Source organism: Pholcus phalangioides, unplaced genomic scaffold (genome assembly GCF_987345545.1).
Source record: "Pholcus phalangioides strain wild (caught in Gottingen) unplaced genomic scaffold, Ppha-v1.0 ptg000022l_1, whole genome shotgun sequence".
NCBI lineage: Eukaryota > Metazoa > Arthropoda > Arachnida > Araneae > Pholcidae > Pholcus > Pholcus phalangioides.
This window is the reverse complement of record NW_028301615.1, coordinates 2941981-2965815: the sequence shown is the minus strand read 5'-3', so window position 1 is coordinate 2965815 and position 23835 is coordinate 2941981. Positions and strand designations below refer to the sequence as shown.

Sequence of the window (23835 nt, the reverse complement as noted above, 5' to 3'; positions counted from 1 at the left end):
AAGTCTGCATCTCTTTTTCTCTTGTATGTGCAATGTCGTTTCAGTCAAAACAAAAGCATAAACATTAACTCCCATTCAAAAGAAAAATTAGATTATTAAAAAGCTTGAGAGAGATAAGTTGGTTGCCAAGGAATATGCCCCTCCTCCTGTGTAACCCCAGTTTTTTTACTCCAATGGGGAATAATTATCAAGTATAATTGAATTTTTTTTTCTTGTGAAAAAAAAATGCATTGAATCATTATGCAAACTCACATTTCAGTAAATTTATAAAATGTAAAACATAACTTCATAGACAAAGTTTGTGGCTTTATATGAGGTTTTGTTAATAAAAATATGGCATATAGTGGTTTAAATAATTTAAAAGTATTGGTTTTTCCAAAGACCTTCCAGTAATCCTGCCTTTTCGATAATCTGGCATACATCTGGTCTGATATGTGCCCAATTACAGTCTACTGTATTAGATATCCATAAATATGGCAATTTGTTAGGAGGGATATTTTTAAAATTTTGGTATTGCAGGTTCACTGGGATGGGAAAAAAATAGTTACAACTAATGTAATACCAGAGATATTACAACTTTGTAATATCTAATTTTGTTATAAACCGGCTTGACTGTATAATATTTATTCAAATTTAACACATACTCACACACACATCTGTTTTAACACTAAAAGTGCAGTTGTGGTCATTTTGATCCTTTTTCCGATTTCCCCTGCATTATCTCAACAGAAAATGCAACATTGAAGCTGATATTTTGACTTTTCTTAAAATACTTCAGGGAATATTGTGACAAATTTTCATATTTCCATGTTAATAATTAAAGCAAATAATTACAATAATACCTAAAATAGCCAACTGAGATCATTTTGACCGCCATAAGAAAAGTGCTTGATTTTGAAGAAAATATTTGTTGATTTGTGAAACATTTATTGGGGATCACCTGTGTTCAAAGAAACAATGCCACTCAATTGGTACCATGGAATCATGCGGTATCGTAGACTTGACGTCTGAAGCATCAAAGCTGAGCGTCTGGCTACTAACAGGTTTGCTCTCGCTTCAGACATTTGGTACAAGCTGACAGGAAAACCTGTTATTAGCCCATAGTCCTCGACAAAAAATAACCGTTGATGAGCAATTGTTGCCATGTAAATAATGATGCAAATTTATCCAATACTTTGCAAATAAGTTCACCATCAAGTTTTGGTTAACTGTTTTTCTGAAATCCCCAAAATATATTCTGAATGGCTATCTGTATTTAGACAAAGATAAAAAGCGAACAATCAATGCATAGCTTTGGGAGCGTGTAATATTGCTGCAACCACATCTAAAGTTGCATGAACTGACAACTATTTTACTTCTGTGAAACTTGTCGATGAACCTTCTGTGATGAAAAACAAAAATTGCACATGACACTTCAATGTCACAATATTGTCTTGTTGCGCTGAGAAATATAAATAACTCACGATAGATAGGTACAAGAGCAAAAAGAATATTGTAATTTTTAGCACCTTGCACAGGAATGTGTATATGTGTATGTAGATAACAGCACAAAAAAAAGAAAAAGCCAAACATAGTCACTTATTACAATTGCACTAAATGTGGCATAGATGTAGCAGGAAAGATGTTGAGGAAATACACAAGATGTGAAACTCGCAGGTAGCCTGTTCATGTATTTTACGACATCCTTTTTTCATTGTCACCTCAATGCTTACATAATTTTCAAGGAATCCTCAGGCTCCACAGTTTCATGCCGAGGATTTCTTCTTGTGCTGGCACTTTGCACAATAAATGCCCTCCAATTTTCCTACATACCAAAAAACAAAAGAAATGTGTCTTTAACTGCAAAAAAATGAATAATGCTTCAGACAGTGCAAAGGATGCTAAATGCAAGGATGCTGGAATCACTTTCCAGTTATTCTTCTGTTTCTCATTTGAGAAGCTTTTGAGCCGTCGATGAAAAATGATAACACATTGCCTGAAACCCAATGAATTTTTTATCAAAATCATTTATTTTAAACTGAGAATTTGTTGGCTTTTGAGCCATTTCATGTACTATGAATGAAAAAGAAAAACTTGGACTTTCAAAAATTTTAAAATTTTGCAAAGTATCTAGAAAGAAATTATTTTTCAGATTACTTATGGGGAAAATCATGGTTTGGTTTGTAAATGTGATTCCTTAATGAATTGTCTTCATTGGCTGAGGTATCATTGTCCTGTCAAAATTGTTAACTTTGAAAAAAAAAATTAAGTAGGTGTGCTATTTTATTTTTTTGTGTATGCTAGACTGGTTTAACACCCCTCATGGAGGCTGCTTCTGGAGGTTATGTTGAGGTTGGGAGAGTTTTAATTGATAAAGGCGCTGATGTCAATGCACCACCTGTGCCATCTTCTCGAGACACTGCATTAACTATAGCTGCAGACAAGGGTCATTATCGTTTTGTTGAGCTATTGTTGCAAAGGTAAGTACATGAATCTCTCTTCCCCCCCCCCCCAGCTCTGCTAGGCCATCAAATGAAAAACCATTGGGGAAACAAACATTACTGAAATTTAATGGCACCATTATTAACATTAAGTGTGATTAATTGATCAATGGGTGATAGTCTTTTGTATAAAATTTAGAGGGAATAATGGGAATAGTTTTGTGGTTTTGGTTCTGTATGACCTGTTGTAACTAAGACTAATCGTAAATTTTATTAGTTTTTTCTCAATAGCTTTTAGAATACAAATATTTCTAGGTTTCCATTGGCAGACTTTGAATGAAATATGTAACACCACATGCATACAGGTTTTTTTGAATATTCGTTTTAATCCTTTAACTGCAAAAATTGTTGGAGATATTAATTTTTCTTTCCCAGCTATTTCCTTAATCGCTAGTGAGCAATTTGAGCAGCCTATTAAACCCATCATATATATAGCAGGTCAAGGGTTCAGGAATGAATTAAAATGTGCAGTATAAATCTATAAAATGCTTGATTCAAAATAATATTTTTGTTCAAGCGATCTTTGTAACTTGGGAACATGTGTTGGGACATAGATTTAGACATTAAACATTAAAATGTTTGACCATCAAAAAACAAAGGGTTTGTCACTTCCCATGATGCCCCCCTCCCCCAGCTTTTGAAAATACACTAGAAATTTTATATACACACAAATACATACATTGAGTCTTCTTTGCCCCCCTCCGGGAAAAGCTGAATGATGGTCCTGAAAAAAATCATGGAGTTAAGTGTAAAAAGGTAATTACAAATTAAACTAGTCTGTTTTAATAGCGATAGATTCCTGCAATCTAATTAAATTCCTGTCATGGTACTGTTTAATTAGGCCTCTCCTGTTATGTATATAGTGTATTAAAGTAATTCAAATTGTTTTTTATATATTTTTAAACTTTTTTAGGGAGGCCATTGTTGATGTAAAAAATAAGAAAGGAAACTCTCCATTATGGTTAGCAGCAAATGGTAAGTAATGTGAATATCTTTAAATGACTAATGGTGGCTTTAATAGCATATTTTGTCTTTCTAAAAGATTTTGATTCACATTTAGGAGGTCATTTAGATGTAGTGCAGTTGTTAGTTGCTCACAATGCTGACATCGACAGTCAAGATAATAGAAAAGTTTCCTGTCTGATGGCTGCATTTCGAAAGGGCCATATGAAAACCGTTAAATGGATGGTGAAGCATGTTACCCAATTTCCATCGGATCAAGAAACAGTTCGCTATATTTCAACCATAACTGATAAGGTAACTTGATTGATAGCGTATAATTTTGAAAAATTTTAAATATACTGCTGATATTTTACCAGTCAGTTGCTTAATGGCATAGTTCTTGCAATTAATGTTAAAGAGTGATTATTTGTCATATAAAATCATTTGAGAAAATTAGTATAAAATAGTATCAAAAGTGCAGTTGCAGTTAATTTTCATAGAACTTCCTATTTTAGATATTGGTTTTTGACTGTTGGTATTTATTTAAAGGATTTATTGAAAAAGTGTCATCAATGTGCAGAGACCATTAGAGTGGCTAAAGAAAGACAAGCTGCAGAAGCTAATAAGAATGCAAACATTTTGCTTGAAGAGTTAGACCAAGAAAGGTCTCGCGAAGAAAGCAGGAAAGCTGCTGCAGCTCGACGAAGGGAACGAAAGAGAAGAAAGAAACGTGAAAAGCAAGAACAGGTATAAAATCAGTTTGAATTTATTCACATAGTTGCTTTTGATTTTTCACAATATGTCAATTTCTGTTTTTTCAACTTTTTTTTCATTTGAAATTTTATAGTTTTTCTTTATAAAGATGCTGAAAATGGTGAAAAATGATTATTCCATTCTGTTTTTTTGTTTTTTTGTTTTCAGTTAAGGGCTGCTAAAGCTGCTGCAGAAGAATCTAAGAAATTGGATCAAGAGGAGCTTCAGAAACAAAATAGACAAATTCAAACCAGCCTTTCAGACATTGAAGATGATGAAGAGGAGGACGATGATGATGATGACGACGACGACGAAGATGATGTTGATGAAAAGAAGCCAGATGACAGTGTCATCAGAAGAGATGGTAGTGCAAGTAAGAGCTAATGATACATTTTTTATATGCAAGTTCTAGTGAAACCCTGATACAGAATATTTTACCCTTTCCTGAATTAACACTACAAATTTTCAGTGACCAAATCTTCCAGATAGATATAACTTTTTTTTTTATTATAATTCCTATCACTCGTTATAATTATAACACCAACCGGGGTGCTTATAAGATTGTCTGGTTATCTGCTTAGTGGAATGGCTCAAAGAAAAACAAATTTCTTTATCTCAACATATTTGCCTTATCCTGAAGAGATGGCATTGAAATGACTTTCAACGGAAATTTTTGCATAAATCCAATAATGGTGGTATTCCATTTAACAGTAAAAGTTATGTTCATTGTAACAGATGCTTTATATGTTCCTCAATGAAATTTAATCAATGCTATTGGGTTATAAACAATGGTTTGTCGGCATTTCATGCTGAAAAATACATTCTGTGCAGTTTTTGACATCAAAGCTGTCCAAATCCTACAATTACTAAAGAATGCAGGTTACATTATATAATTTAATCATGTGTTACCCTATGTATCTGCACATTTACATAAACAATGTTGTGTTTAAATAATCTGTAGAAAATCTTGTTAATCGAGTCATATGTTACTTATATAATGTTGTAATTTTTTAACATGGCATTCAACCAATGTATGCTATTAATGAAAATTTTCTAATCCATCTTAAAAAAAAAATAATTAATGCCTATAAATGTGTTATGTTCATTTCTGTTTTCAGATTCAAATTCAAGAGTATCGTCTGATTATTGTAGTTCTGATCAGAGTTTTTCCACCACAACAAGTATTTCAAGCCAACCAGAGTTGTCAAAAAATGACAAGGCTTTAACAAACACCATTGAGGAAGACCCTAAAATAAAGAACAATATAAAAACATGCAGTAATTCTCCTGACAAAAAACTTGACCAAGAGAAAATAAAATCTCAGCAAAAAAGCAAGAAAAATTCCACTTGCAAGTCTTCTATTGAAAATAGAAGACGTAAAGAAATTGTTGAAAAACAAATAAGGCCAGTAGATTCCAGTCCCAATCCCTTATCTACTGTGGGACGGGGCAGCAAGAGACGGAATAATAAACAAGATTTTTCCATCATTGCCACATCAACTTCAACATCTACTACTACTACGACTACCAGCACTTCCAAAAATGTTTCAATGGGAGTAACTAGTGTATTTACGCATTCACCTGAGGATTCGAAATGCCATAACTATGCTCACAAACAGCATTCAAAAGTATCCAAAAGCATATTAATGAATGGAATAGGCAAAGATGGAGATTATGACAGCATTTGCAATATTCTTTCCGCAACTGTTGGTAGAAGCAAGAGTGGGAAAAGTTCGGATAAACTACCCTTGTAAGTATAAATTTATAATTAGTATTTTCATACATTTTTCTATTGTCTATTGATTCTTTTGATAACAAATATAATTTTCTCTATAGATGCCCTGCAGAATTTCTCCCTGTTTAAAAAAAAAAAGTGAAAATATTCAGCAAATATATATAGTCCTTTTCCCATACTTATCATGGTTTAAAGTTGGGAAGGGGCGTGCAGGGTAATATTGATAAGATACATGATCATGCTTTTTTTCTTTATCTGCCCTGATATTATTTAATGAGTTTTTCATTCACGTTTTTTAGAGAGAAACTCTGATCATAGTCAACTTTTTCAGGATTTTCACATAATTTTTGAAGAAAAATATCTGGCATGTTACCACACTTATATTTATGTGTTTACATTAATTGACAGAAAATCCAACATAAAAAATAACTTGATTTTTTTAAAGACAACATTTATATACACATGATTGATTATTGTTAGTCCTTTTACCATTAAATGAGACTAGGCTACGGCACATCACGTCAGACAATTCTATTTTCTAGAAGGACTAGCCAAGCGTGTAAGCCCAGTCAGTCGCTTATGAGCTATTCTTATTGCAGAATTGCTTTACCTAAAAGAATTAAATAAAATCATCCAACATGATGTGACATATTGTAGCCAAGTCTTACCTGAATGTCGAAGGACTACAGTAAGGCTTGACAAATCCAGGTTTGCCGTGGTGACTAGAAAATCTATGGGCAGCTAAAAAATTTTCTATAAATCATTACACCATCCAGACTCTAATTTAATAAAGTTTTCTGATTTCATGACAGTTTTTAACATAAAAATATGGTATTGCGTCCTAGAAAATTAAAAACATATTTAGGACATGATAAACAAATAGTAGATAGTAATAAACAATATAATACAAAAGTAATTTAAGACTACTTTTTTGAGCAGCAAAACATGATGGCTCCTAAGAAATGTGACTGGCTTAAAATTTTTGATTTTTCTAACTATAGCCTTTACTATACACAGTGCAGTAGAACTAAGGTGATTACATTTTACTTCCATTAACAGTGTATATTGTCCACCCCATGACAGAAGCATAAATGTGCAAATTTTTGAAATGTGGGAAATGACATGAATGTTTATTGTACCCACGTTATTCTACAAGTCATTTCTCTATATTATTTCGATAGAAGTTAAACATTTGCATTTCTGGTGAAACTGAGTGAAATAAGAGATCTAACCAGCTGATAAACCCAAAAAGTGAAAATTTACATATTCATGCCTTTGGTATGAGGAAGGTTATCTAATGAAATAAAGCATGTGTTGCTACCTGGTTTGGTGTTAATGTAAGGTTAGATGCATGAGGGTAGCATCATTGCTTTTATGCTATGGTATATGTTTAATATCATTGCACCATTGTTAGACCTCACTGATACTTCTGAAAGCATTTTAAACAGATTATGTATGCTCCTAAATGTCTTTCCTAAAGCTTATGGGATCTTTCGAAACAGTATGTCTAATGTTTGTGGCTAAAAATATCTGAAAGTGGTTATAAGAGCATGACCACCCCCAATTTGGTCTTCCATAATTCTTCAGACCTGAATCTTATTAAGTCTATTTAGAGAACTCTATCCCCATGTTTGTTTTTGATCTCTCACTTTCCTACTGCAGTCTGCTTAGCTTCAGATATCTGAAAACTTTCCAGGTATTTCTTTCAGAGTATCTAGCTGCCATCCTGTTCATACAAAAGTCTGCATATTGTGGTCTTGTGTAAATCAGCTTATCTGTGATACAGCTACACCTTTGTCTAAAAGGACTATTAGTGTATCCTGTATGCTGTATTGAATATCAACTGCTACATCTTTTTATGAAACAATGATCATTGTAAGGTCACCAGACCATTCTTATATCATTATAGAAATTCTGACTACCTATATCAATCCTGTTGCATATATATATAGCTTCTAATTCACACATTAATCAAGGTTTTGCAAAGTGATTAGAGCATTGTAATTTTTTCCCAATGAGGCAGTGTGACCAACCCATTGTATCAAACGCAGAACAAAATCCATTGCATTTCTCAGACAAGAACCTAGATTTTAGCCTGTTCATAGTCGTAACCATCAGTGTCATTTCTCCGAAATCATAATTTACAGAAAATCTTTAGGGACACTATGTAATTTGGGTTGATCTTGGGAGATCCTTTCAAAGTGTTGCATTTTCTAAGTCAGCCAATGTTTATATTTTCCATCATGGGCTGATTTTTGGTTTAAATAAACTGCAGAGTAGATAAAAATATTTTTTTTAAATCTCTGGTGTTTAAATTTCATTGAATTTTGTTTGTATTGTATTTTTAAGACGGTATACATATATAATATTAAATATAAGTAACTCTCTTAGCAATAACTTTTCTTTTTCACCAGGGAAGCCTATGGAGAGCTGATGCTCGATCTTCCAAATGAAATAACTGTAAATTCGAGTATGAAAAGCCCATCTTCAGTTGTATCGATTTCTCACAGTATGAAATCACCACTAGCAAATAGCACATCACCAAAAAAATGGCAGAAGCGTGATGAGGGTTGGAAAGAAGTTGTGAGAAGGTGAAGTGTATATATTTTAACTTGTATCCCACATTTTATAAATAATTACAGGTAGTCCTATTGCAGAAACGGAAATTTCAAGTAGATTAGCTACTTTTGAACATTTAACTCAAATGAAAGCATGTTGTTGACACAAGTTGTGAAAGCCAATGATTGCTGAATCCATAAGTTACAACAGAATATCAGATATTTTATTTGTAACTGCAGTAGATCCAGAAACATTACAGTGCAGATCTGGAATTTAATAGCGATGTGAAAAAAATGAAATTTTCATCATTCGATCTGAATTAAAATATTTGTTTCCATCTGTTGAGTTGTATGGGAAGTTATGAAAAAATTTTCCACAAGTTACTGAACAAAGAAAATAAGTTTGACTCCTATTCAAAGTAGTCTTTATTATTTTTTTGTAAACACATTTTCAGACAGTTTTGAAATATCTATTTTGAACTGAGATTGTTCGGGAGAGTAGAAAGTTATCTAAGTAGCTTTTAACTTCATTGCCAGTACATCAGCACTGAATGCCAGAACTTTGCCGCCAGACCTATTGTGTTGCGAGATCTCTTTTAGCCTAGCTTCATCTACACCAACAAATGATGCTTTAAAGAATTTTGAAAAGAACAAAACAAATGAAAGTGAGGATAGTGAAATGTAAAATGAATATGGTGGGTGTGATGAAACCTTGGCTTCATTTTTATGCAGTTTCAACATGCAAGACTACAGAAATATATTGGATTTGTTTCAGACAAAGTTTTATCTGATTAGCTTCACAAGGGAATTCACACTATATTTTCGAGAATGTCAAGTTTTGAGTTGCCAAATTTGGAATTCTTTTTAATTTTGCCTTAATAACAGCTGGTAGGTTACTCGGATCCTCATATTCTGGACTGAAATTTGTTTCAAACTTCATGAAATCATTGATTCACTTATAGCATCATCTCCATAGATTTAACAAATATTTCTAAAAGTCCTGAACAACATTATTTATTTTAAAAAATAAGTGCCCAAAAATGCAGCTGTTAATCAACCATATTTTATCACTTTGTAACAATATTTTAACAACATCGACAATATCATTATTGAAGCAAGTCTTTATATCCTGGTTGACTCTATTTCCCACTCTAGCATCAAAATATGAGTAGTTTATACTTAGTTTATTCTCAAACAATAAAAAGACCCAGCAGTAGAAACCTGCAACTGTCGAAAGCATTCAGAACTTTCTGGACAACCTAATGAAATCAATTTTGCATAGCTTGTCTTGCAGTTCAATTATGTGTGTACAGTATGCCATTTCTTGAACAGGGAAGCTTGCTGCATGTTGTTTTTACAAGCAAAAAATGTAGCTAAAACTCTTATGATTGGACTTGTCCTTTGAAATTGTATTCTATTTAATTTGAAATTCTTCAACACTGTTAGAAATATAATTTTAATTGTGAAATTGGGGTAATTTTCCCAAGCAAAAAATTGATTTTTTTTAGAAGCTATGGAAAATATTAAACAACTCTAATGGTTTTTAAAGATCATAAAGATTGGCTGATTTAAAAAAAAATCTCAAAGCAACTTTCAGTCTTTAGACAATTTTCAAATGTCTTGCCCCTTCCCCACAATGATTTAATTTACTTTACTTCATTCAGATTAGATTAAACTGGTTCAATAACCAAACATATCTGAATAGTGCATTCAACATTGTTTTCCAGTCAAATGTTCTTGTATTGTCCGATACTATGTATTTTAACATTCGTTTCGATATACAAGGACAGAACTCGTTCCTTAAAATTATCAAATTAAAAGCTTGTTTTTCTTGAGAGAATGTAAGCAGCAGAAACTTGTCAAAGATTGTAAAATTGCCACAAATATAAAATGGATCTCACACGACTGTAACCTCAAATTAGTTGATGTAGAATATCAGACCTATACAAGGGTCTATAACTCCCTCTTAGGGGAGATTAATTAATGTGATCTTTGACAGTACTTTACCGCACAGCACATAATTTTGGGTCCCACATGAAATTAATTCAGTGTGGATTAATGCAAGATTAATTTAAGCACCAAAAGCAACAAAGTTGTTCAAAAAAACATAGCCACTATTGAAACTGAGCGTGTGGTGGATTTTATAGTTTGTGTTTTATTTACTTGTGACAGTTTTTGATGGGTTTAAGCATCAAAATAAATGAAAAGTAGTATAAAGTAAAATCATTAAAAAAAAAACACGCACATATTAACTTGTTTGGATTTTCTTAAAATTAAGTACTTGCACCTATACCATGGCAGTCATATCCCCTTTCCACTACAAGGGTAGGGCTGACAAGGCTCCAAGCCGGGGGCCCAGGACAATTCTTTTCTTTTTTCACTATATTAATTGTCCATGACAAATCTTAGTTTGGGGGTCCAATAAAGATATTAGCCTATAGGGCTCTGCTGCAGGATGTGGGGGTCATGATGGCTGTTAATTTCCTATAACCACCTCATATTTCTTACATGGCTTTGAAGTGGAAGAAATAATTTCATTTTCAAATGTGGAATCTGTAGGAAACGTGTATTTTTTACGTAAAAAATCCTCAAACAGGAAGTTCAAAAAGCTCTGACTAAAAAATGACAATCCGTGACCTTTGAAAGTAAAACTGTTCTTTTTTAATGTCACTGACAGATACGATTCAACATCATCCACTAAAAAAATCCAAAAAATAAACGTGAGGAAGATCAACTTTCGGGCAAGGAATTCTTCTTCCAATGAAATTTCTTAAAGTTACCAACTTTCAAAAAGCATTTAAATTAACATAAATTGATTAAAGTAACAGAAAAAGGGTATTTTCATTTGATATTTTTTTAAGATGAAAATATGTACGTTTTTAATTTTCATCAGCTTTAGAGCCATGAATCCTCTATAGGTATCTCTCTCCCCTCCCCCCCCCCCAACTCCCTCACATACTGATCCTCTTAGTTTACACTTTTTTTTGATAAAAACAGATTATCGTTCCTCCTCTACATTGTATCTGCCCTATAGAGGTGTCTTGTACATGAGAAAGTACTGATCATCAAATTTTGCTGGAAGTTATGCCGGTAATGTGTGTGTGCAGCCAATAATGTTGCTGTGCCGCAAAATAAAATCTATCATTGATAAGTATTTTATTACTGTGGATTAAGAGTGACTTGGTTTACGAGAGTTTTGTAGGACAGTTTTAAATAAATTTTAACTTTTCTTATGTTATAGCAAGTGGAGATTTCAGTCAAGCTCTTTTATTTTAAAAATCCTTAAAAATAAAATAAGCAAAAATATGAAACAAATTTGCCAAAACACTTTATATGTGAAAGCAAAATGTGGCTTGCGTGAGGAATCCTGTTTTAATGGTAAAACATTTGAGTTTCAATTTTTTTTATATGGGAGTTCGCTTTGAGATATAAGAGTGCTTCCAATTAAGAGAATATTTACAGGACAAATTATGCTCGTAAACCAAGGTACCACAAAATTTATTGATTACATCTGAAACAGATTTTCGTTTCGTAAATGGTCTATCTTGGACAGGCTTTACTGTATTTCCTTTAGCAGTGTAAAAAATTGTCTTGTTTATATTTATATAGTCTTGTCGTATGGATTTTATTTTTTTATCATGTTTACCACATTCATTGAGGAAAGTTGCTCTAAAAGTCATGAAGTCAACTTGTAATTTTTTAGACTTGTAGTATTATAAATTGGAAATGAAGCAGGAGAAAATTTTTATGGGACGGTATTATACTATGAAAGTTATTTTATAAAATAAGTTTGAGAAAGAAATATGGTGTAATATCGGTCTAGGGCTGGGATTACACTGTAAAAGTTTTGTAAAAGTGCTTTTATAAAACTTGAAAAATACAACTAATAAGGCAATTGATTACATTCGAGAAAATGCAACCGATCTGTATATTGATTGTATTTTTCAAGTTTTATAAAAGCACTTTTACAATAGTGTAATCCCGGACTTAATGATCAACTTTGATAAAAGGTAACTTTGTTGAAGACCTTGTGAAACAATAAAATTTTTTAAAAGATCTTTGTCCCACTACTTTTATAGTGGAATACCGGCCTTAAACTTGTATAAAATCATTAGATTTTTTTTTAAATTACATCAGTTTTTGTAAAACATAACTATAATAAACTAATAACTATAATTTATGTACTATAATCCTTTTTATTTTTTTACAGGTCAAAAAAAGTATCTGTTCCTTCAAATGCTATCAGTAGGGTTATAGGTCGAGGTGGATGTAATATCAATGCCATACGGGAAGTTTCAAGTGCTCATATTGAGGTGGAGAAACAAAAAGGACAAGGAGAAAGGACAGTGATAATTAGGTAATAATCACAGACCTTGATTTAAATTATATTGAATAAGGATGGAATAAGAATGATATTGAAACAATGGTACATATAAAATTTAGTCTTAAATATTTTTTAATTCCCTGTTTGCTTATACATAATCTTATTCTTTTGTGATAGCACTTTTTTCTAGGACTGGTTTGATAAATTGATCAGTTAACAGTATTACTCTACTTTCACACAGATAAAAAGCTGAACATAAATAAGTTTGCAAAAAGTGTTAAGAGTGTGGTTTCTTATATGATGCATAACATTTTGTGCATGCTCAATACCTGTACTATTTTCATTTTGTTTATTGGTGAGCAAGGATAAACAGTAGAGAAATTCTAATGCCTTTTTAATTCCAATGCTAGTTTTGTCACATTCATAGCCCTTGAAATGTTTTGATTAAAGTATTCATTGTGGTAAAATGCTAGTGGATAAAAAAAAATTATTGATTTTTGTTTCGAATTAAGCTTGATTGGAATTTTAGAAGAAAGGACCAAAGAATGGCCTTGCTGACTATACATTTTGTGAACAGCGGTATAAGCATAAATCTTGTCATACTAAAAATTTAACTTCTAACTTTAAATTTTAACTTCTTTTGAAAAACCTGAAGGTGGGATTCATGCTCTGGAAGTTATTTTAGTTTTCAACTCATTTCTGTTCAAAATAGTCACAAATTACATACAAATGTATCTCTGTATGTGCAAGTTTCCAGGGCTTGTAATTTTAAATAATGAGGAGGGGAATGACTGAGAAACATTAAATAATGTGTAGTATACTGTATATTCCCACAACAGTTGTAGCATCTGATAAAACAAACAAAAAATTCAATACGGTCAAATCCTGTTTTAACGAACACTTTTTCTAATCCCCCAGATAAGTTTACATAGGAACAATGCAAAAAACGAATTCCTTTATAACAAAATCTTGTTATAACGAAGTAATTTCTCCGGTCTCTTGGAGCTTGTTACCACAGGATTGGACGGTATTGACAAAAATACTATGCGTAAGACAAGTTGTGATGAAATTTTTTTTTTTGATAGCATACCTAGTATAAATAACCAATCATAAATTACTCTTCCTGTATGCTATCTATGTTGAAACTGCACAAACACAATTTTTTTTTTTTGGTCATATGTATATACTTATGTTCATTTTCAGTTAAGTGCATATCTTTTTCACGCCTACCAAATATTGTTATTGCTCTTTCAATTTAGACATATTGGATTTTTTTTTGGTCAGCTGGACATACGGCTACCAACAAAAATGGTTCTGATGTCACATGTATATGTTTCTGATGCATTCATCAATTTTCAGGGGATCAGCAGAGTCTACAAGATTAGCTCAACATCTTATAACAGCTCTAATCAAAGAACCAGAGAAAGAATTGTCTGACATATTCATTAGATGTGGATTGAATAAAACTGGCGGAACATGCGCAGTCACCTCTGATACTAAAAACATTGCTGCAGTTACTACAAACAGCATAGTGACTACTTCAGCTTCAAATTCTTCTCAGGTAGTAATTAAAATTTTTTTTTTCATTTTTGGATGTGAGTAACTTCTGAGTTTCTTTGTCAGCCAGTTATGTATATGTAACAGTGCATACAGAATTTTACTGGTAAACTATAGGTCCTAGAGTCATACTTTCAATTAGAAAAAGTATCTAAATAGCATGTAGTATTCAAAATGTCATTCACGTTGCAAAGGGTTGTGTAATTATTAAAATAAAAAAATTAACTTTTTATACACTTTGGACAAGTTTCTAATTGGTTTTTGGGCAGTTTCTCCTGGTGCCAACAAATGTTAGAAATCCATGTTAGAAACATGTATTTTTTTGTTGTGCAATATTTGCAGAGATATTTGAATTCAAAAAACAGAGGAAAGCTGGGGGGGGGGGGGCATTTTACCCGCATTTAATGCTATTTTAATAACTTGCCTCCATTTTTCAAATTCACATATCTAGGCGAATATTGCTTTTCAAAACGTGGAATTTTTTTTTTGGCATCACAGGAGAAACAGGGCAACAAGTTTGTAGTTGGGTTTTTGGGCAAAGTGTATAAAAAGTTAATTTTTTTTTCTTTTAATAACTGTACAACCCCTTGCAATATGAATGACATATCTGAGTACTACGCGTTACTTGGATACTTTTTCTAATTGGAAGTATGCCTCTAGGATCTATGGTTGGTTCTCCAGTAAAATACGATATGCACTGTTACCTATGCACCCTGCATGTATATATATAAATTTTAAAAAAAACTCTTTAAGCAGTTTTTAAAATTTCACTTATCTGTATAATTGCTACAGTGGAAATCGCTTAAACTCTCAGTAAAATGCCTCACTTGTTTTCAAGCAGAATATTTTTCCCAGTTGTGCATCTCAGGACTATCTCCTTTCCACCTCCCCCAAAATAAAAATAAAAAAACTGAAAAGGTCTAGCCTATTAAATCTGTGCACATATCTTTTTTTTTTTTTAACCCATTGAAAAGAAAAACTCTCCTTTTGTTATTAAACTTTAAATAAGAGCCGACTCAGCCCACTGGCAGTTGGGCTAACATGTTGGAGAGATGAAAAACATGTTCTTAGGTGAAGCACTGTTACATGTTTGAGCTCGGCATTGCCAAAATTAGATGGTTTTAGGGAGGCGAGAATATCTCTGAATTTTCCAAATTCAAGACATTTTACATGTAAGTTTGAAAAGATATTTCATTACTGCCACTGTAAGGGTTAAGCGCTCAAGAATGGCATGAAACTTTCCTGGTCTCAAAATTATAATGTTCAATAGTTTTCATCTGGCATGCAGAATTTAAACGATGGGGAATTTCTGTTGATGATTTTTGTTCTCTTCAACCATCAATATAAACCTTTACAGGAAACGTTGAAGCTGGTAAGGAATTGTGTTATACAGATAGCATTATGTCCAAAGATTAGCTCCGGAGTATAGCTGTTGTTTTCAGTCTTCATCTGCACTGTTATCAGCAGGTGCCTCACAATATTTGACCGAAAAACAAAGGCACACAATAGTTGATCAGTGTAAGACTACTTTGAAAAATTTCAAGGATGGGGGCTCTCACTTGTGTTTAAAACCTAATCAATCGATTCTTTAAGAAAAATTGATTTGCATATATGAACCAGATACTAAAAGCGATCTGTAGTGTGGGGCTTTAAAGATGAAAAACTTAACAGTTAAATCAGCAGGAAACACTAGAAAGAGGGGGATTGTCCTTGAACAATAAAAAAAAAGTTTTGTCTGAATGAGAAAATGTTCAGATGCTTTCAAAGAATAATTTGATAAAATAGAACATGAATGCCCTTCATATTCTGTAATTTTTTATAGATAAATTACAAAACACATACAAATTCAATCGCTAATTTTAGTTTGTTTGATCAGTTTAGGAAAATTATCTTCGTGAAGAAAAAAGAAACCTTCTCTACTAGTCAAAAAAATATATGCTAAAATAATTAAAATTTTGTATTTTTGATTTCCACAGCATATATTTCATAGCAGTGTTTCTGAACCCAAGGACTAGTAAAATGTGTAAAAAATTTGACAGACCACTTTTGTCCCATATTATGGGATACTCCTGTGTTTTTAGTAGTTCCGAATTATTTTATTCATTTGTCCCATTTTTTCCAATAATGCTTTCTTAAATTTTTAATGTTTATTTAAAATGTTGAGTAAACAGCACTTTCATAACTTATGATAATTATAGCTGTAAATACAAATATTCAATGAAATATACATATTTGGCAGGTTTTACATTTTTTCATTTATTTTTAAGAGATTTCAATTACAATGGGGAGGATTTTGTCGAGTTATGGCTACGTTTTCAATGGCAATTAGTGACATACCATATTTTACCGTGTTTAAGATCCTAGTTTTTCCCTCATTTTTCTGAGTGAAATACGGTCATCTAGTCATTTGAATGTTTTTTTGTCAAATAGATTTGTGTTTATGATTTTTTTAGCAGCCCTTTATTTGTCCCCCAACCTATTTTTTCAGTAATTAGCCAACTTGATTTATCACAATATTTCCCTCATTTTCCTTATGGATGTATGGTGAACCTAAGTACGAAGGCAATTTTAATTTGAACCCACATGCAGACCTGCTAACCTCAGAAGAAAAAGAATTGTATTTTATCCCTAAAAAAGCATAATGCGGCTCGGTTTCCAATTTACATCAGGGAGGAGAAGGGGGTACCCCCATACTAAAATTTATTAGGAAGAAATAATTATAATCAGAAAAAGTAATTGCTGCGTTAGAAAATATATGGTTTATTTAAAAAAAAAACACATTCTCAGGAAGACAACAGATTAGTAAAAATCTGTTCTGTTGTCTATCTTTTGTTGTTTTTGCACTACTGTTTCATCTAAAATGAAATGATTTCACTCACTGGGACAGTCCCCTGATCACGTGAAAACAAATTAAAATTCATTAGATGAGTGCTGAAGTGTTTAAAACCATCTGATTTTCAGAACTCAAAATTTAACATTTTAGTCACCTGAATGATTGATATTAATAGAACTTTATATAATGGAATAATACACTTGATTCCAGTGCGATATTATTTTTTGTCAAAAATTTCCAAAAATCTTAAACTCGGCCCTGAATAACTAAACAATAAAAAGTAAGTCTATATTTCAAACATGGTGAAATTTTGAAGATACTCAAATATTGAGAAAATAATGGTTTATTATTGTAAATCGATCAAAAATGCATGAATTATGAACTCAATTTTTTGCACAAGTTCATTTAGAAACTTAAAAAATAAAATGGGTTAAATAAAATGAAACTAAAGAATTAGAATGGCATGCAAATTTCGGAAAAATATTGATCAATCAAATGGATGCTAAAGGATTGGTGCATCACTAAGTATACTGTCTAATACAGAGGTAGCTTGAGACATCGTTTCGGCACATAAGCCGCACAAGTAAAACTGCCACGAAAACTCCCAGCAGTGTTCCACTGTTTCTCGCCACGCTGGAATTTTTGGCTAGGCTCCGCGGAGTAATGTGGACCAACGGACTATCAATGATTCTAATGCCAACCAGATTGTGACATAAGCAGGAAAACGTCAATATTACAGATTCAGTAAAAAATCTTATTTTTTAGAAGCAAAAGCATATAATCGTATTAAGTTCCTAAAATTGTACTAAATATGATAAAATCGTAACAGTTAGCAGGTATGCGTATGGATATTATTAATTTTCAATTACAACAAATGAATAATTTTTCATTCAGTTAAAATCAAGTTATCAAGTCTGCCTGTAGACCAGAGGTTGAGAAACGCTGCTTTATAGTATAAAATAGTACTGATTTGATTTTTTCCTTGTAATTTCATTTGGCAAACTCAATATAAATTGTATCACTTTTTTATATTTTTTCTTTTACAGGCAACAGTACCTCTATCTAAAGGAAGTATGAGGACTTCAACATCATCCAAGTCATCATCTTCCATTACTTCTGCCATCACAAAAGTGACTTCCATTCCACCACCTAGCCTGCCAGCTAATGCAGCTCCCCCATTTTCCAGCCAAGCTCGTCCTGGTATAGCAACTGGTAGTCAAAACATAAGGTCAAGCATTCCTGTATGTACGGTTGCGACTCCACCCTTCTTGAATAACTCCCAAAATGCATGGACTGGGGTGGTTGTTACTGGGAAAGTTCCTTCAAACGTTGTGCCTCGGCCATCACTACCAATTAGTAATACCACCATTAATTTGACTGCTGTTACAACAAGAGTTGTTGCCACTGCAAATATTGAGAAAAGCCCTGTAGCCAGACAACTGTTTCCTCAGGAGAAAAATATATCTTGCCAACAAGGCAGTAGCACTACGTCTACAAAAACAACAGTGTCTTACACGATGGCTGTTATCGCCCAGGGAAAATCCTCTAGAACAGTTCCATCGAGTATTGTTACTTTTGCTACCAAAGTGACCACTACATCAGATACTAAAGTGTCTTGCTCAGTTCCAACATTAAGTTCCGAGAGAGCTGGAAGCGCTCCCCCTTCTTCTGCTGTTATGAATACTCACAGTACATCATTGGGAGGAAACGGGCCTGTACAGCCATTTGCAGTAAATGCTCATATTCAGAGTGGTCCAGCAATTGCTTCTCAAGCACCATCATTAGCTGCACAATTCCCTCGTGTAAGTGGTACTCAAACGCCTACTTCTGGAAAGCCTTTTGTAAGCTCTGCTTCATCTTCCAATCAATCTTCCCCTACAAACAACGCCAGTTCATCAACTGCTACATGTCACACTTCAATAAGCTCTAGTGTAGCTCAGGAGTATTCACCTTTCAATAATTTATTTAGCAAAGTTGCTCAGCCTAGTGTCTGGGGTCAAAAAGATAAAGAATCAAAACCAAATTTCGCAAGTGTAGCTGCAGCAGGTGTGACGTCTGTGGCTTGCCAAGTGCAGAATTCTAATCCCATTCAGAGTACTCTGACTCTTTCCTTACCACAAAACCCAGAGCAAGATCTATTGGCAGATGCTGCTAAGGCACCTGGTTATAGGGGAAATCTACATATTTCACCGAGTGCCTCCTCAAACTCTTCTGCTTCTTCCATCTTATCTCAGGCAGGAATACCATCCAGTGCTAATTTTGGACCAATTGGCAGTGGACCCAGAAGTGCGCCGTGCACACCTCCATTAGGGCCAATTGGCCCTTTGTCTTCTGGTACGAATACCAGGCATTCTACCCCTCCTGCAGTACCAAGTCCCCCATTACCTATGCATTCTAGGTCTTTGCCAGATAACCATGGCTCAGGGGATATGAATGAGCTGCCTCACTCAATGAATGATAACTGCGTGGACATAGGAACCCAGCATACTAATTCACAGATGCCTGAAGCCTTATTTCACCACCAAAGTTTGAATATGTCTTCCCATCCTAATCGTCTTCAGTCATATCCTTTAGCGTCAACTTTTGCAGGTCCAGCTGGAACAAACACTACTTTCAGCCAGCATAGTCCTTTACCATCAGTAGGCACAATTGTACCAGAAGGAAATAATACTGGTAGCTTACAAGTTGTTCAGAGTAATCTTAATCCAAATGCTCCCGATTTTTCAAGTCGAGCATCCTTGTTGATGGCCCAGCATGGTCGACCTATGCAGTTACCGCCACGCCTTCCTGGTGTTCAGAACTCCTTCCAAGACACTGTCCCACATCAATTCAGGCCTATCTTATCTTCTGGTGGTGGTGCAGTAAGCCATTCATTTCCTCTACATGCTATGCCAAACCATCATCCTCAGGCATTGAACCGGTTTGCCCTACACCATAGTCTTAGCCATCAGCAGCAGAGCAATAATGAATATGGTCATAATACAGCTCCTGCAGGGCCAGTTGGAAGTATGCCACCAAATATTGGTAACCTCTCTCAAAGTGCAGATGCAATGCCTCTGCTAGGCATGATGGGAGGGTATCCAACGAGGCCGTCGCAAGTTGTGCCTGGGAATCATTATCCCGTAATGCATTCCATGATGGGAATCAGGCCAGGTCAAAGGTCTGCCAGTACAACACCATCTGTTGGTGCTTCTTCAAAGGGTATGTTTCTCTTTTTGTATAGTCGTATTTGGTAAAATAAAATTTTACATGAATCTAAAAAAAACCATAATTTTTTGGTTTATAAATTACTTGATACATTGTTGACAGATCACAAGTTAACATGTATTTTTATATTCATACGTAATCAGTATGATGAGTGAGCTTTTCCTTAAAACTGGCGTATAGTGTGTTAATTACTTGTATTATTTCTCTGGTCATAGATTTGTCCAGTCCTGATAGGGGTTTCAACCACCAGACATGCCTGGTCATGCAATGTTCTCAACCACATGCTCGAAGCAGGCATATAAAATACAATACTGGCATGTATTATTTTAGGTTACATGCCTAGTCAAGCATTTAAATTTTTGAAGTTGTCCAACCCTAGACAATATACATGCACTAATCTTTTCATGTATTTAGAGGTTTGTGCAGATCTTGCTGTGAGAGGAAACCTCCCATATCTGAATCAACAGAAATATTTCATTAGTGCATTTATCATTGGTGTATGTGATATATAATATGTCAAAATTCTCTTTTATGCCTCTTAGGCCAGCATTACACTATAAAAGTTTGGTAAAAGTCCTTTTATAAAACTTGAAAAATGCAGCCAATAAGGTCACCGGTTGCATTTTCTAGAATTTAACCAATAACCTTATTGGTTTATTTTTTCAAGTTTTATAAAAGGGATTTTATCAAACTTTTGCAATGTAATACTGGCCTAAAAAACTTGATATGTTTCCATGTTCTGTGTAAAAATGTCATGCTTCAGACTAGAGATGTTCTGAGAATATTCTCACCTCACAAGAATGTTCTCCTGGATGTAAAAATTGGAGAATAATCGAGAATATTCATTTTTCTTTTAAATAATGAAATTTGTTTTATTAGTTTTGTTTATATATATATATATATATATATATATATATATATATATATTATGAAATATAGATCAATTTTCATTGCCAGAAACATTTACAACAAAATTTTGGGTATAATCGCGTCTCGATAACTTTTAGTTCAAGGATATTCTTAGAATATTCTCCTGGTCATGATTAGAGGTTTCAAAAAAGTTTGGTTATAAAGATTTTAGAAACCTTTAGATTAAAACTTTTAAAAATTTATTTAAAATTAGATAAATTTTCAGAAATTAGTTCAAAGCAAAGCGTAAAACTAAAAGTTGATTGACAATGGAAGCTATTCTTATACAATCACCTTCATTCTAAGAAGATACAGAACTGTTTTCTTCAATGTACAATACACTTATAAATTCTGTATCACACATTTCTTTGCAAGTTGTGCAATTCAGCCATGTTGGTTTTATTTTCTTGTTTTTAAACTTTTATTCCTGTCTTCTTGACTGGAAGAGAGGGGACTACTATGGAGGAATCAAAAGAATATTATTAGAAATTACCAGAGAATATTCTTATCGTAAAGTAACTATTCTCAAGTTATTTATAGAGATTATTTATTACAATGCATATTATTACAAATATGCTTGAGAATAATCTCTGGAAGGACTATTATAAATAACTAAAGAATATTCTCATCGAGGAGAATATTCTCTGGGAGGACTATTATAAATAACTCAAGAATTAATTAATTAATTCTCAAGAATTTCACATCTCTACTTCTGACCAATAGAACACCAGCTATGGTGTTATTTCTGTCTTATGTGTGGAAACCAGTTAGCTATTGTTATTTATTTATTTATGTCTCCTGAAAAGTGCAGTTTCTTGACATTTTGCAAACGTACAAATAATATGGCTTTTCTTTCCTGTGTGGGTGAAAATGTCACTTGACCTGCAGGCCAAAGCTTGTAGATTGCTGGTCTAAATCAAAACTTTTTCTTGTCAAATGGTGATGAGTATAGAATTTGGTAGATATAGAGTATATGATCTATGATTGTACGCATCAATTAATCTGAAGTAGAGTTAAAGGGCCCTGATAATTTTATTGTGACCATTTTATGTTTATATCTATCAAGTGAAGAAAAATTCTTGCATATCTAGGTTGCAATTTTTTTTTTGGAAGAAAAGGTATAAATTTCTCATTGCAAAAGCTGCAGAAACATTTTTTTTATGTTATAAAATGAAAATGACTGAAATCTTTAAATTAATAGAATTGTAAAACAATGGTGATTGTGCTGGAGCCTGGAAGTTTAGGCACTAAAAATGGTCAAAAAAGCACTAAAAATACCTAAAAATAGGCACTAAAATAGACCTGTGTGCGATCCATGAGACTTCTCATCTTAATATCAGAAACTGACGAGCCCCTCATGTTACAATTTGATCTATTATTTGGAATAATTACTATCATTTCTATAGTTGAAACATGACTACCTTGTTCTATTGTAGTAAAAAAATTTCTATACTTTTTTTATATTTCCATATATGCAGGCCTCTTCCAAGAGCAGAGCCCTTGTGTGGCCATACCTGTCACGCACCCGTATAGGTGACTCGGGTCAATTTAATCAAATACTAAAAAATATGCATGTAAAATAAATAGCCATGTTTGTTTTGCAATGCATTTATGGTGTTAAAAAAATCAAAACATGGTGCCCCCAGAGCCTTGTCTTCTACCCCGCCTTGTATGAGTCATGACGTCAACTGATGACCTCTTGGGACAGTCATTGGTTAGATATACAATGCAGTATATTATGAGCGAGACACATAATGTGAAGCAGAAATATTTCTAATTTTCCTCTGCTTTTTTAACATCGGCCGAGTTCACATCTAACACCATCTGGTCAAAGCAAAGTTTACTCACGGCAACATCAAGTTCCCTATTCTCAGATCACTTAATTGCGTTTAAATGGAGCTAGAGGTGTGGGTGTGACTTTCTGATGAAAATTAATACTGAGAGCTGGAAAATTTTTTTAAATAGCATTTCTTTTTTTTTTTGTTCTCGATGCTCCAAATATCCATGCTTTACATACACTGAAGAGCCAAAAAAACTGGTACACCTGCCTAATATCGTGTAGGGCCCCCGCGAGCCCGCAGAAGTGCCGCAACACGACGTGGCATGGACTCGACTAATGTCTGAAGTAGTGCTGGAGGTAATTGACACCATGAATCCTGCAGTGCTGTCCATAAATCCGTAGGAGTAAGAGGGGGGTGGAGACACAGCATGTTGCAAGGCATCCCAGATATGTTCAATAATGTCTGGGGATTTAGGTGGCAGCGGAAGTGTCTAAAGTCAGAAGAGTGTTCCTAGAGCCACTTTGTAGCGATTCTGGACATGTGGGGTGTCGCATTGTCCTGCTGAAATTGTCCAAGTCTGTCGGAATGCACAATGGACGGGAATGGGTGCAGGTGATCAGACAGGATGCTGTCACCTGTCAGAGTCTTATCTAGACGTGTCAGGGGTCCCATATCACGCCAACTGCACATGCCCCATACCATCAGAGCCATCTTGAACAGTCCCCTGTTGACATGTAGGGTCCATGGATTCATGAGG

General features: G+C 33.7%; 1 protein-coding gene across 5 annotated transcripts in view; it reads left to right on the top strand.

Annotated features, from left to right (window-relative positions):
- Positions 1–23835, top strand: part of mask (multiple ankyrin repeats single KH domain) — a 97129-nt gene that overhangs the window by 54891 nt on the left and 18403 nt on the right. For 4 of the 5 annotated variants that reach the window (XM_089250124.1, XM_089250127.1, XM_089250126.1 and 1 more), the window contains 10 exons: positions 2284–2459; positions 3394–3455; positions 3541–3737; positions 3972–4169; positions 4344–4548; positions 5294–5924; positions 8324–8500; positions 12678–12824; positions 14151–14352; positions 18228–20382. In XM_089250124.1, the coding sequence (XP_089106250.1) occupies positions 2284–2459; positions 3394–3455; positions 3541–3737; positions 3972–4169; positions 4344–4548; positions 5294–5924; positions 8324–8500; positions 12678–12824; positions 14151–14352; positions 18228–20382 (4150 nt within the window). The remainder of the gene's footprint in view (positions 1–2283; positions 2460–3393; positions 3456–3540; positions 3738–3971; positions 4170–4343; positions 4549–5293; positions 5925–8323; positions 8501–12677; positions 12825–14150; positions 14353–18227; positions 20383–23835) is intronic. The other variant, XM_089250125.1, reaches the window with a different exon arrangement.